Source organism: Chlorocebus sabaeus, chromosome 3 (genome assembly GCF_047675955.1).
Source record: "Chlorocebus sabaeus isolate Y175 chromosome 3, mChlSab1.0.hap1, whole genome shotgun sequence".
Taxonomy (NCBI): domain Eukaryota; kingdom Metazoa; phylum Chordata; class Mammalia; order Primates; family Cercopithecidae; genus Chlorocebus; species Chlorocebus sabaeus.
Genome location: NC_132906.1, coordinates 29,985,946 through 30,001,409, shown reverse-complemented (window position 1 = coordinate 30,001,409; position 15,464 = coordinate 29,985,946). Strand labels below are relative to the sequence as shown.

Here is a 15,464-nt window from a genome sequence, read left to right as displayed (position 1 = left end):
ACTTTTAGATCGGAAGCCAGTTTCCACACACTTGCCTCTCACTAAAACGTCCTCCTCACTGGCTAAAGAGGAGAAACTCATTGAAATCCTAGAGCAGCTGGCTCAGACATTTAAATAGACCAGTGTGGTACCAGAATTGCCTTAGAAAATACCAGGTGTGGTCTAGGGGCCAGTGAACAAGACCCCACTTCAACTTCCCCTCAAAGACGTTGTGCCTTACAGTGAGGGGCCTACAAGGGCTGGGCACTTTTATTTCAAAATAAATACTACCGGGGTTGTGATCAGGCTGACCTTGACTCCTGCAGCAGGTTCTTTTCTTAAGTCTCTCATTTTTTCGAGAATGTGGTTTTCTAAAGAATTCGAAGTTCGAGATGAACCACCATTGCCAGTCTGAGGGGACCCAGGGTTGGAGGCAGCAGGAATGCCCCGCTGTGGACTCCACTTCCCCTCCCTTTCTCAGCTCCTCCAGTGTCAGAGGCTAGTGCTGTGCCCCCTCAACCCTCACCCCTGGAGAGGGCTGGACACTGCCTTTGCTGTGCATGGTCCCAGGAGCACAACGTAACCACGGGACGCTGCATATTTACATAAAAAATTGAATGAGGCCTAGTTTACATTTGCTTAAGATTAGGAGTGGCTTCAGGAATGCATGTGGCATTCTGGTACTACACTTTGATGAAACCTCTAATTTACACCATTTTACCTCTTAGTGACTCCAGGAAAAGTTACAGTAAAACCAATGAGCAGATTTAGAATACATCTACATACATTCTTCGTGTCCATGGTGGAATCAACATAACTCAGGCCCCACAGCAGAGGAGAACCCAGACGGCCGCAGCTTCTCAGTGGTCCTTGAGACACTGATCCAGGGCTCATCAGCCAAGGGCCACAAGGAAGGGATTTTTCTGGGTGTGCCAGCCTGAAACATCAGCATCTTTCTGACAAAAGGAGGCGCTATCAAGCAAGCACCAGCTCCATTTAACTCATGCCTCCTTTTCTGCAGGAGGATGAGGGGCCTCAGCAATGCTGGGTGTGAGCGAGGCTGTGCTGGCGAACACCGGGACGGGACAGCACAGCCACTCCTTCAACGCTGATTCCAATGCATGCAGGTCACTCGGTGCCTTTGCATCGATTTTTCTTCTCCATAAAATGAACCTCACAAGTTTTAAAGAGGCTTTCCCTGGCAGTGTTTGCCCCGAAGTCATTTCTCCTCATTTGGAAAGTTTACTAAACACAGGAAAAAGCCGACTTACATGATAAAGAAAAAGAGCTCCATGGCCTGAGCCCGTGTGCTGTACTTAGACTGTGGTGAACGGGGCTCATCGTCACCTCCAAACAGCAGCTTTCCCTGGCGTCTAGACAGCAGGTGGAGTGGTCTGGAACCTCCCACCCTGTGGGTTCTGTCTCCCACCAACTGGACAGAACCCACAGGGCTAAACAGCACAGCAAGGCTGTCGGGGTGCGTGTGTGTGGCCACATGTAACAGTGATGGGACCACAGCTGCAGAAAGGTTTTCACAGAGATTTATTTTAAACCATGGAGGCAACTCTGCATTGAGAGTTGTACATTGGTAATGTATACACGTATATTTTGGTTAGAGGGAAGCACAGTGGGAAAGTGAGCAGAGTAAAAAACATTCACAATATTCAGCAGCATTTGAATGGAGGCCTGGATACAGACATTTCAACATCCTAGGACATTCTTGCTCATTACCACCTAATCCCATTCAGGAAGTCAGTGTCAGGACCGGCAGGGAGCGTGGTAAATGCCGGAGGGGTCCAGCTAGACCACACGGGAGAAATCTGTTCCAACGTCGGGCTTATTACATTCTCAGCCTGACCCCCCGAATAATCTCGTCACTTCAGAAAAAGAAAGAAAAAGATATCCATACGGTAACATGCCCACTGCAGCCAGGTCCAGATGTGGGCTGCAGCCCGGTGGATGTAGAGAATGGAAGATCCGTGTCCCTGGTTAGAAGTAGAGTGGTAGGCAGGCACTAATGTGGGGCCAGCACCTTCCCTGTTGTCCAGTTAGTAACAGTTTTTGTACATTTCATGTAAAGATTTCCTTTTGCAAAATGACAGTACCTTGAAAAACAAAGTCATGTAAAAAGCAAGGCAAATGGTATAAGACACAAATCCATAAGAGTACAATGGTTTCAAGTGACACTAGTGTTTTGGTCCATACGTCATACTGGCATATACTGCTGATGTAAGGCTGCCATCCACTAAAATGATAAAAGAGAGTGTATATGTGAAACATATTTTTCAAAGCATTTTCCCTTTTGTGTGAGTGACAGCTCACCTTTTCATGCATCCCCGAGAATCAAGGGAAAAAAGAATCATAAGTATCAAGGTCAGATTCTCAATCTAACTTTTCAGCCAACCTGTAATTCCTGACACTTCCAAGAAAGTCAGATACTCCTCCTGACTGGTAAAGGTACACATTTTGAGGTATCTATTTTTAGTGAGATGGTACCATAATTAATTTCCACACTTACCATCTTAAAAAACATTTTTTCCCCTACAACCTCATGAAAAGAAACTTTACCATCTTTTCCCAAAACCAAACCTAGTAGGCTGTAGATGGAAAAAGTCCAGAAAGCAACTCACTTGATATGACGGAAGACAACAAAGGCATGTGGTGATAGACCCTCCTTTATCCAAGGGAAGCCAGCGACATGTGGGCAGCTCACTGGTGATGGGTTAGGCACGCCCAATAATAAACGAGACTCGTGGAATCAGAATCACAGGATTGGAAGGGACCTTAAGAATGATGATCAAATTCATCCCTCACTCAAGCCTTTAATCTCCCTTTCAACATCTCTGGCAAAAGCTCTACACTTTTAAAAATATTCCCTGGTATGGGACATGCAAGGAAGATATCCCATTCCAATTTGGGACTGGTCTAATGTATAGACACTGCTTTCATGTGCTAAAGCTAAGTAGGCTTCTTGGTGGAAAGGAGATAATGTTTAAAGGCAAAAATCCAAACCACAACCCTGGAGGGCTGACATGTGATTCCTGGTTAAGAAGCTGAGCTGAAGTTTAAACAGGAACACAGATGTTTCTGGACTCAGTTTTGGACATAGATCTTTGGGTCCTACAAGGAAAAGGCAAATGATGTGATAGCAAAGACCGGCGCTGCCATCCCCCTGCATGGTGTTCCTGCCTCCACAGGGCCAGTTCTCCCAGACAGATCTGTACCTGAATTGACAAAACTCTGCCTTCCCCTTGCAAGTGCCCCTGTAAGAAGGATCCCCCACATTGTACTGGAATCATCTGTGACTTGCAAGAGCAGAAAGTGGAGGGCAGCAGCTGCCTGTGTCTGCACCCAAACACTCGGCTCCGCCTATCTGTGCAATGCCACACTGGACTAGAACAATCTCCTCCTGCCACAGGTCCAGGCTTTCCTTTTCCAAAGTGGAGCAGCTGAGCCCAGCACACCTTTGGTGTTAGTCTGTGAGTCTTTCCTGGTAGCAGGCCATGCACTAACAGTCTCCACCTCCTCCTCCCAGACTCCAGTGAGAGGCTGTGCACCCAAAGATCCAGAATTAGTTACCCTGGGTCACTTCCAGATAACAGTTCTAGGGATTTCCAAAGAAAAAGAAACTGATACTATTATAATATAAACTAATAGTAGTGTTGGCTGCAGGAGGAGCCTCTGGGGAAACCCCTCGCAGTGAGCCGTGTGCTGCTTTCCTCTGAGGCCAGGGAGCAACAGCATCTGATAGCAACAAGCTCGGTTCCGGGATGCAGCTGAGCTACTTGGCTGTTCTCTGGCAGCTCCAGCCCACTTGTGATCCCTGGACACACCACACTGACTCCAGCTCTCAGGCCTTTGTTTATGCTGTTTCTGAAGCTTGGAAAGTCATTTCCATTTTTCCCCCTTATGACTCACTCCTCATCCTTTAACACTGAGCTCAAAGTCCTTTCCTCTGTGAAGCCCCTCCTGCCACACCTGCTGGGTTAGTGGCACCCTGGCATGCCTCTATTATGACCACATTGCACTGAAAAGACCCATTTACTCACTGTGTGACCTCTGCCCAGCCTGAGAATGGGCCGCAGACAGCTTGCACCACCAGTGCCTAAAGCCTGGTGGCTGGTGAGCACTCAACACGTTGACATGAACATTCAAATCTCAGGGATCATCTAGAGAACTCAGTGTTCAACAGGAACTTAATTTCTGTGTTTTCCAATCCAGTTAATAAATATCTGTCTTCATACCAGGAAAAATTCAGTAGTATTTTAAAGGAGAAAAAATAAGAATGTATTGGTAAAATGCTTTCTTTCACTTCGAAGTATCTTAGTGAACAAGAACACTTACATAGAATTAAAATTCTATGAATAGCCATAACCAAAGGAATCTCATTTAGTGAATATTTGTGTCCAGTAACTGTGACCCACGCTTAGAGCTATCCTTTTGCTTAAAAACAAAAATTTGGGCCTTAAGAAGTGATTAATATCAGCCAAAAATAAATTATACTTTATTCAGGGCCTTGCTCTGCTGCCCAGGCTAGACTGCAGTAGTGCAATCATAGCTCACTGCATCCTTGAATTCCTGGGCTCAAGTGATCTCCCTGCCTCAGCTTCCTGAGTAGCTGGGAATACAGGTGTGTGCCACCAGATCCAACTAAGTTTTACATTTTTGGTAGCGACAGGTCTTGCTGTGTTGCCCAGGCTGGTCTTGAACTCTTGGGCTCAGCGATCCTCCTGCCTCGTCCTCCCAAAGTGTTCAGATTATAGGTGTGAGCCATGACACCTGGCCTATACTTTTATAAAATGAATCTCAGAAAATGAAAATGTGATATTCCGTAAGGGCAGTGCTGTAAGCCTGGAAATCACAGCCAAATGGGGTAGGGTGAATTTTAAGTGCCCCTGGATTTCCATTTCAGTTTTGCCTCTGGGGTGGTTTGAGGGGAATGTATAGGAAGGAATTTATGTGGATGAAGGCAATAATTACCTCCCCCACCACAGGGCTGTAGCCAAAAAAAGTGTCATATATGCTTCTGATCAGAGGAACAAAGCTGGTTCCAGACAGCGCCCTGTCTCAAGGCGCTGAAAGTCTCTCCTCCCACTCATGCCATTACTAAGTAATGTTCAAGAACAGCTACTCCTTAAACATTCTTTTCTCTTGTTTACGTCTCAGTCATATCTAACCGCGCCATATAACTAATGTGTTTTCTGCTTGGAACACTCTAGATCTCTGAAGATGCCTTCCAGTTTTGTGACTTTATGATTTCTGGAATAATTAAAACAATCAAATGAGAAACACGTTATGGTGGATTGACCTCATACAAAATGACATTAAGATTCCAAATGTTTAATCTCAAACCATTTTGCTATTGTTAAGACACACTCAGGCAGTAATATCAAGTAATGTCATTCGTTTGGAGGAACTAAGAGCATGTGGTTGGTTTTGTCCCACCAGCTAGAGAACAACTCTGCATATGATACGTGTAGATCTGCCACTTTCTCAACGCAGGCAAGTTAGGCATTATTTGCAAGAGCTACTATATGTTTAAGCAATAGAGCAAAAATATATGTAAAGTGCAAATCCAACAGGGTAAAACAAGAATTATCAGAGTTCACCTAGACAGAACAAAAGCCAAGTGCTGGCGCCAGCTTTCACTCCTAAGGAATGGAGCCTCCATTTCCCTAACATGCTTGGAAGACACCCAACACCAGCACATATTTCTCTACAAATTACAAAAATGGGGGAGACGCTTAATGCAAAACTCAAGAATTCACAGTATTACAAACACACAGTTGGTTTGCTAAACACATTTCATCAAATTCAAGCACCCATACAGATGAGAGAAAAGGGAAGAGCAATGGATACCTTGACATATCTGTGGTTTTCTGATCATGATTCTCAACACCAGTGAGATGTGAAGTGGCTTCAGCCTCTAGTGGCTCTGTGGGCTGGGAGGAAGACAGTAGAGTGGCATGCAAGGCCACAGGCCAGAGCGACTGTAGAGGACATATGTGATCTTACGGGGACACTCTGCTTCCCGAATGAGGTCTGAAGGCATCTAGACCCATCTCAGAACCCACACAGCTTGCTGGGCGCCTGGGCCTTTGCTGCCCTAATACTGTTTTCCTCTCTCTGTAGGCAGGCCAAGCTCAAAGTTTAGGAAGGAAAAATGGAGTGATTCATGTCTATTACTCATTTCCAACACACAGTCCTCTATTACATACAACTTAGTAAGTGGTTGCAGGTTCTAGTAATAAACTACAAAATAGATATTTGAGTATTTTAAATTTAATTCCCTTGTTAAAGCTCTCTCACAGAGCAATCATGCAGAAAAGAGTCCAAGTAGTTATAACCGTTTTGACTGATGCAAGCAAGGGTAGTGTGGAGCAGGGCAGCAAAGCGACAAGTGCTAATAGCCTGTGCAGGGCATGCGTGTGCCTCTTCAGAGCTCCGGTCACATGGGCTGCGCTGGTCCGATGGCTCAGGTGACAGCTTCCATGTACCATGGCTGCATGGGACACATGCACTGGTCCTGCTTCCCAATGCTAGGGCAGCAGAATCAACTCTAGCAAGGCCCCACCCCCAGGAAGCACACAAAGGGGCAGTACCCGAGGATGGCTTGTAGTACTTCTCCCTAGTTAGAGAAGTAATGAATGATTGTGAGGGCAAAAAACGGCTTTCCAGGAAAAGAGGGAAAATAATAGGGAGGATTTCAATTTCACTCCCATATGTATCACCACCAAAAAAACCTGTAGAATCAGAAGACAGCAAGACACTGTGGGGTGGGGCTTGGGTCGGGAAGGACAAGCAATTGGCCTGTGATCCTCAAGAGACTGGTGAGCTCCCTGATGCTCCTGACATGTGAGGTTGAATGAACTGTGCGTGTAAAGTGCTTAGGAGGGGCAGGCACCTGGCGCAGGCTTGCCATTAATTTTTATTCTGTTTTTACAGGGGAAAATAAGATGTTTAAAAGGGACATCAATATCCTGAGTTGAGTCACTACACACAAGAATATTTCATTTTCTCAAGCTTGATTGGATTCCCTTAGAAATAAGAGTTCTTCAGGTTCGCTTTCTAAAGTCCTCTTTTCCATTCCCACAGGAACACAGCCTGCACTGTAGGTACCATTCTGTCTCGGATCAACCACATACCGTTTTAGTAAGAAAGTGTGCAAAGTGTTCTGATGAAACACATTAAGATAAAATGTTTAAATATCTAGTTTTTAAAGGGATAGAATACAGAGGGTGAGGAATACAGCAGGATTACAATCCTGCCGTGATGAACATGTTCAAGTTCAGAGATGATGTCACACAGAAACACACGATTTAAAGACACTTATTTTCAGAGCATGTATGGTGGGGCTCCCCAACCCCGGGCTGCAGGTGGGTACCCATCCACGGCCTGTGAGGAATGGGGGGCACCCATCAGAAGTGAGCAGCGGGCAAGCAAGCACTACTGCCCAGGCTCCGCCTCCCATCAGATCAGCAGTGGCGTTAGATTCTCACAGGAGCACAAACCCTACTGTGAACGGCGCATGCGAGGGATCTAGGTTGCATGCTCCTTGTGAGAAGCTAGTGCCTGCTGATCTGAGGTGGAACAGTTTCATTTTGAAACCGGTCCCTGCTGCCAACAAGGTTGAGGACCGCTGATTTTGTGTGTGTGTGTCGTTTGTTTTCATTGTTATGAGTGAGGGAGAGCTGCATCAAAAAAGCTAAAACATGAGGCTCGGGAGGCTCCAACTGAATTCTAAATGATCAGGCACTAATCGTTGAAGCTCTGAGTTAAAATAATCTACTTCTGTGATAACCATGGTTGGGAGCAGCTTTCTCACAGCATTTTTTTTTTTTTTTTTTTAAATGTGGGAAAGACAGAGGCAACTGAGGCAGAAACATAGTCTTTTCTACTCAATAAGAACGTGAATGAGGCAGACATTACAAACAAATCGCTCTTCAGGCGATCCCAGCAGCTGGCTGGTGAATCCACATGATGAGTTTCCAAACCTCCCCACTGAGGAGGACATGAAAGCAGAAACACTGGGAATAAATAATGTAAATACATCCCCTTCAGGAAAGGCAGAGAGGTGCAGGTAGGTGCAGAGGGAGGAGAACAAAAAGCCGCTGGCCATGTGACACATGTTGAAGTAAAGAAAATACAGAAACTATAATGACCAAAATACTCTGAGTGGATACTTCCCTTATTTCTCTGACACACAAAGCAACACATAAAATGGGGTGTGGAAAGTATAAAATTAAACACCCCACACAGATTTTTCGGTATACTCAAAACAATGCAGCACAGCCAGACTGTATAAACCATTTGTTAAAAAAATAGCTTCTTTTATAGTGTATGAACAAGTTGGAAGAGTCCCCTTGCAAGTTCTCACTCGCCAGGTCCCCACTGTGCGCATGGGTCATCTGCAAATTCATCCAGGGTCTTTAGTTTCTTTCTTACTTCTCACGTGTCTGCTTTACCACTCTGGTAATGATTTGGATTAAAACAACCATTTCTTTAGTAAATACTATCTTTCTGATTCCTGGGAGAGTCATCAAGACACGACTGGGGTCATATCCCATAACTGCAAATAGGAAAAGATACAGAATGAACTAAAATTAAATTGTGTTGAGGATAACAGTCCTTAGAACTGAATTCTTCAAGGAAATTTTTTTCATTTAACAAACAACCACATACTATACTAACACGATTTCTAAATCTATAAATTTTTTTTCATCAAAAAAGTTCAAATAAAGCTCAAAAACATGACAATGACAGCTTGAAATTTTGATGTAGCTAATGAAGAATAATGGCAGATTCAATCTATTAATGGCTGAGAGGACTGGGAAGACAAGCTACCCTGCAGATCCTCCTGTGAGTCACTAAAAGGGAAACACTGCAGAGCACTGTGTTGACATCTGAGGCAGCTTTCGATGAGCCAACATGAAAGAGACAATATAGATCTGTCCCACCCTCCAAATAGATTGAATCCATTAAATAACTCAATCCATTAACGGGACGCTAAGCACATGCTGTGTCCTTTCCATTTAAACTTCCAAACCATTTTACAAGATACCTCGTTTTCAAAAATAAAGGACCTGAGGCTGCCAGAGTTTATCTTATTTTAATTAATTAATTAATTAATTATTTTGAGACAGGGTCTTGCTCCGTCATCCAGGCTGGACTGCAGTGGCACAATCAAGGCTCACCGCAGCCTCAACTTACTGGACTCAAGTAATTCTTGCACCTCAGCCTCCCGAGTAGCTGGGACTACAGGCAGGCACCATCACATCTGGCTAATTTTTAATTTTTTTGTTAAGACAGGGTCTCACTATGGTGGCCAGGCTGGTCTTGAACTCCTGGGGTCAAGCGATCCTCAGTCTCACCTCCCAAAGTGCTGGGATTATAGGCGTGAGCCATCACACCCAGCCCCAGAGTTTATTTTAAACTTCCTCTCAAAGTCATGGAGACCTGGTAGCTTCCAAAGTGGGTTATTTTAGCTATCTCATCCTGCTGTGACCTCCAAGAATGGGTCAGGGAGGTAGAGCTCAGTGCGCTATAAATTCTCATCTGTATTACTGTTTTGACTGCTACACATGTGACCTATTACAGTCTTTTTAGTCCGTCCCAAGTAGACTATCTACTCCTTGCAGGCTGGAGCTCTTATTTCTTTGTGTAGAGCCAGTGCCTGGGATGAGGCTGTGCATGTATCACGTTTGTAATAGGTTCTCAAAAACACTCACCTTCAACGGTTAACTTTTTTTTTTTTTTTTTTTAAAGAGATGAGGTCTTGCTTTGTTGCGCAGGCTAGGGTGCAGTGATGTGATCAAAGCTCACTGTAGCCTTCAACTCCTGGACTCAAACAATCCTCCCTCCCAATCTCCTAAGCACCTGGGACTGCAGACACATGCCACCATGGCTGGCCACCCAAGGATAACCTTTAGAGCAGTGCCTCCCATGTTCTTGGTGTTCCTGTATATTTATATGAGGCCAAAGACGGAAAGCTTCTTAATAAGATGGCATCTTACCTTAATAACCTTGTCAGTTCCAGAAGTCAGTAACCATCCTCTGGTTGCATCGAAATGCACATGCACAATGTTATGTTTACTGTCATGGAAGGTGGCTGTGGGTGCACGTCTGGAAGGAGCAAAGAAAGCTTCTGAGAAGAAAAGGTGGTGACATATGAATGAGAGAGATCTAGGATGACATTAGGCTCTAAATTTTGGCCTCATGGCTAAAACTGCTTCACTGATAGGACTGTTCCTCAGATCTGACTTTATTCCCTAGTGACCAGTTATGATTAAAAAAATTATAAGAATTCTTGTAGTCTTTAAAATGGGAAAGAGATGAAAATTTCTAAAAGTCCTTCTGGAGAATGTTGCTCTGATGGTGTCTGTGATAATCTCCACCCGAGCTTTTAAAAACCATAGTGCTTTTGCTAAGTTTGAGCTCAGAAGGACTTGCCAGTAAAATAGTCTATTTAATTAAAAAAAAAAAAAAAGGACCAAGATAGTACTAAGTGTCCCATGATATTACTAAGTGTCGTTCTAATTGGAGAACTATCCCCCTCCATTCATTTTTCCTTTTTCACTGGTATGATTGCAGACTTGGTTTTTATATAGTATTCTACAGCTGTAACAAGGAAAACAAAATAACAAACAAACATCATTATTTTTGGATTTTTAACATACACTTTTTTTTTTTAAGTCAGAAGGCTTGTCAACTGCCTAGGTGCTCTAGAGGCAATGCAAGTGCTTCCACAGAGAAAAGGCAGAAGACACAGAGGTGGGAAAAGGCGCAGGGTGCAGTCTAGGAGACGGTGCTCTTATCATGCTTCAAGAGGCCCGCTTCACTGCAGTGGGCTCTCTCAGGACAATTTTCTTCTTCTTCTTTTTTTTTTCTACTGCTAAATCGGCAGGATAGATCTTCAGTATCTTAAAATGGTTACTTTAAATTTTTAGAAGATTTAGGCTTAACTGTAAGCCCTTTAGACTCTTAAAGTCTATGTCTTTAGCTAGAAAATGAAGAATTAGACTATCTCTAAGGTCTCTTGTACTCTCTAATTCAATGAGAAAACCCTCTTACTAATTTCATCATGTATGATGAGTGGAAAATAATGAATGAACATAAATGCATACTTGTGCAAGGGCATCTTATTTTATATTTGATATGGATAAATAAGACTACTTATGATTTTACTGTAATACAAGGTGCTGGGAGGATTGGGAAGACAAGCTAACCCGCAGATCCTCCTGTAAGTCACTAAAATTAGCAAAATGCTGCAGAGCACTGTGTTTACATCTGGGGGCAGCTTTCAATGAGCCAACACTAAAGAGATAACATAGATTTGCCCCCACACCTCCACAGCACACTGAGGGGTGGTAACCTATGTCCCGGGCTATTGGGCAGGTCTGACGAGCAGCCAGCTGAGCAACTGGGCAACTGGGAATATCTGCCTGTTGGGTAAAATGACTTAGCTCTTCCCGGAAAATGAAACCTTCTGGACCCATGGACTCACTCAACTCCTGTAAATATACCAGCTTGGGACAGAAAGTGAATCCTGAGCCCTTATACTCCTGGGTAATTCTCAAGTAAATGAGCAGACAGAAGGGTTTGTTCTGAGAGCACCTATTTTAAAGGCACATAACCTAGAAATTAGAAAGAACACAGAGATGAATTCTTTGCATGTATTTTGTCTTCTCCTGTCTCACAGAATAACACAAATCTCTCGGTGGCAAAGGAGAGCTTTTACTACTCGCCATGGACTATATTCTAAACCAGCAGAAACTAGAGCAACCCGAGTGATGGCTGCGGCGCTGAGTGCAGGCTCAGATTAGACTCTCGCTTTAACCTGAAGCGGTCCTCAGGCTGCAGGAACTTACTCTTCATCTGTGATGGCCTCGTGGCAGCTGTCACAGACCCTCACTTCAAACTCGAAGCCCATCAGGGGGATGGAGGAGCGCTTGGAGCTGCATTTGCCGCAGACAGCCTTCCCACACTTGCGGCAGTGGTGCTGGAGGAGGGAGAGAAAATAGATACTCATCATGGCTCCCTCGGCTCCTGAGGCCCCCGCACCTCACCCCTCCTGGCAGAGAGAGGTGTAATCAACTGCATTCAGGTGAGGATGCTGAACAAGAGTGCCTGAGAACTAAAGGGAACACACTAGATGTGTTCTTTTTTGGGGCTCTGTTTATTCAACAAGGACTGTTGGGTAACACACCTGACAGGGACACCTCCCCACTCTCTTGCTTTTCCCTACTCTTGGTCCTTTCCAATGATCATACTAGGAACTACAGAGGAACCACCCAGGGGCCAGGTGATCTTAAAGCAGGGTGTCTGAGAAACTGACATCTCAGGAGATTATGCTGCTGGATGAAGGAGAACATGCAGGAAACCTGATTCAATCTGCTGACTTTGGCCATGGTGTAAGCCTAGGTGACCTAACATTTTATTTCCTTGGGGAAGACCAAACTGAACCATGGACTCAGATTGAGAATGCTGTATTATAAGTAGATCTACATAACCAAACGTAATCAGAAGGAGGGAAAGTAAAATAATTAAGGAGAGAGAAACACCATTTATATAATTTATGTAATTTCATGGTCTGGTATCCATACGAACTAAGCATGACACCTCTAATTGTAAGGTGTATTGCAATAGAGGCCACTAGAATTCTAACATCACATCCCTAACTGCTTACTGGGAACCAGCCACTACAGAAACTGAATCCAGCAGGAATGAGCTACGGTAGACAAACAGAGTAAATTACTGTGCAATCACAAGGTAACTCCAGGATCATAATTTACCCTCACCACAGCTCCCACCCAGGGGTGTTATTTCTTCTAAGATCACATGGTTGAGCTATTTCCACACAATTACATTTTGATGAAGCATCCATATCACTCACCTGTCTTAGACCAATTTTCTTACTGTCCCACATTTGCTTGAAGTTCCAGAAGAAAGGCTGATCACACTTTTGGCAGGAATCACTGTCCAACCATTCAGGGGTCTTGTCAAATAAAGCACAGAACAGGTCACTGTGGCCAGCAGTGAGGACAATGGAACCACTGATCCTGACGAAACTTACGGAGCAATCACGATGTGTTTAAAAGAGGTGTGATTTCTCAGTCAATCATTCAAAAAATATTTACCGAATGTCTATTCTGTGGCAGGCCCTGGGGATGGGATGTAGTGGTGAATAAGAATCTCCACCATCATGAAAATACGATTAATAATTATTTACATAAGCATAAGTGTGTGAAGGCCCAAGAGGGAGAAGCACAGAGTGCTTTGGCAGAGGGATCACAGGAGCCTCTGACCCAGGCTGAAGTTCTCAGACAAATAAGACAACTGAGACCTGGGGATGGATGGAGCACAGATGGGGAAAACGAGGGATGAGGCTGGAGGGGGTAGTATTAATGTTTGTTTGTGAAACAATTTCTTGAATACCAACTTATTACCATTAAAATTATGTAGTAAAAACAAATAAATATTTAAAGACATGGAACACGTTCAATATATAATAAACTAACACAAAACCCCCAGGTTATTAAACAGTATCACAGCACAGAGTTAAGACAGACTAGGAGAAGATATTTATAAAGTTTGTAACTAACAACTCCTGCAAATTACTGTATACAAAGAACCCCTGGAAAATCAGTATGGAAATTACAAGAAACAGTTGAGAAACGGGCAGAAGATACAAAAGATATGAGCATGCAGTTCACAGTCAGGGAAGTCTGAATGGCTAACATACATGAAGAGAGGCTCAAATTTACTGTTAAGCAGAGAATGCAAATAAAAATGAGATACTATTTTACCTCTGTCTCCAAAAGGGCAAAACCAGAAAGGGAGGGAACAATTGCTACTGGTGAGGATGTGGGGTATCAGAAAACTCCCTGTTCTCCATTAGAAGTATAAATGAGTACAGCTGTTTGGTTGCATTTAGCAAAATCAAGAATACACCTTCAATTGATCCCACTCTTGGGTTTATGGCCCTGAGAGTCTCACACAGTGCAGGTCTGTGAGGGGACACATACAAGAAGGTCATCTGGGCATTGTGTGTGGTACCAGGGAGTCTGTGCCAGTCTACATGCCCTTTGCTTGGGAAACAGAGAAGTAAAATGTGACTAGTGCACATGATGGGGTCCTGTGCAGAAGCACCACAAGAAACAGCAGGATGGTAGTGCTCAAAAGGGTTCAATGGCAAAAGTTGGAAATAGAACTAGACTTACAGTACATCAGTTATGTAAACTTTTTTTTTTTTTTTTTTTTTTGAAACAGTCTTGCTGTGTTGCCCAGGCTGGAGTACAGTGGTGTGATCTTGGCTCACTGCAACCTTCGCCTCCCAGGTTCATGCAATTCTCCTGCCTCAGCCTCCTGAGAAGCTGAGATTACAGGCGTCTGCCACCATGCCTGGCTAATTTTTTTTGTATTGTTAGTAGAAACAGGGTTTCGCCATGTTGGCCAGGCTGGTCTCGAACTCCTGACCTCAAGTGATCCACCCGCCTTGGCCTCTCAAAAGCTGGGATTACAGGCGTGAGCCACCGCGCCCGGCTGAGTTATGTAAACTTTAAAACACACACACACACACACACACACACACCCCTTTTATAAGGAAGCACGTGTGTTCAGGACACACATTAAATGCATCACAGTGGGTATCCATGAGGAGGCATTTGGGAGTTAAGGACCGATAAAGTGGAAAAAAAATAAATCAGCATGTTTGTGATTCTATTTTTTGTTTAAAAAAAAAAAAAAAAAGTCTTACATACGTGTTATGTGTAGAGAAAAATGTTAGGAAGGATGTATGCCAACATGTTCAGAGTGCTATTTCTGGGTGGTGGTAGTATGAGTAACTGACATCTTTTCTATTTACTAATGAGTACTTTGTAACTTTTCTACCAAGAATATTATATACAATATATACCTTTAAAAAATGCTAAAAGTTAACAAAAATGGATTTTCTTAACTGTATAAGACACCTGTTCAACCTATGAGATGTCGCTCGATCTACATCCAGCTACTCAAGGTCTTCCATTGTCTGCCCTTATCTTTCAGCTAGCTGCCATCCTCTCATCTGACTGCTGCTCTAAACTGCTCATGAGCACTAATGCACCGCATCAACCTGTCGTGTTCACCTTGTCCTTACTCTTGCTGTTTCTTGGCCTGCAAAGCCCAGGTGCTCCTGCTCAGAGCATATCCAGACCCTGTTGATCCTTCAGCACAATGTTCCTCCATCAATCCTTCACTGAGAACATTAGCCAATGATGACTCCATTCCTTCTAAAATACCCAGCACTGATGCTCTAGCATATATCAACTATAATTTCATGATTTATACCGTTTAATAGAATTCTGAAGTTTCCTCCTACAAGCCTTTTCTTTCAGAAAGTCTGTCAGTACTTCAGGTTAGAGACGATTTCATTATATGTCGCAGACCTCCCAAGGTGAGCATCACACAGCACTTATCATAACTAGGAAGCAGCTCCATAGAGGCTA

The 15,464-nt window shown here is 43.8% G+C and overlaps 2 protein-coding genes across 6 annotated transcripts in view; one reads left to right on the top strand and one right to left on the bottom strand.

Annotated features, from left to right (window-relative positions):
* Nucleotides 1-2,817, top strand: part of DHRS12 (dehydrogenase/reductase 12) — a 36,622-nt gene extending 33,805 nt beyond the window's left edge. The window contains 1 exon segment of the mRNA XM_073014362.1: nucleotides 9-2,817. Coding sequence (XP_072870463.1) covers nucleotides 9-118 — 110 coding nt within the window. The 3' untranslated portion in view covers nucleotides 119-2,817.
* Nucleotides 1,505-15,464, bottom strand: part of WDFY2 (WD repeat and FYVE domain containing 2) — a 191,217-nt gene continuing 177,257 nt past the window's right edge. For all 5 annotated transcript variants that reach the window (XM_073014359.1, XM_073014358.1, XM_007960447.3 and 2 more), the window contains 4 exons: nucleotides 12,872-12,973; nucleotides 11,847-11,977; nucleotides 9,993-10,101; nucleotides 1,505-8,548 (listed from right to left, as the gene is read on the bottom strand). In XM_073014359.1, coding sequence (XP_072870460.1) covers nucleotides 8,519-8,548; nucleotides 9,993-10,101; nucleotides 11,847-11,977; nucleotides 12,872-12,973 — 372 coding nt within the window. In that variant the 3' untranslated portion in view covers nucleotides 1,505-8,518. The remainder of the gene's footprint in view (nucleotides 8,549-9,992; nucleotides 10,102-11,846; nucleotides 11,978-12,871; nucleotides 12,974-15,464) is intronic.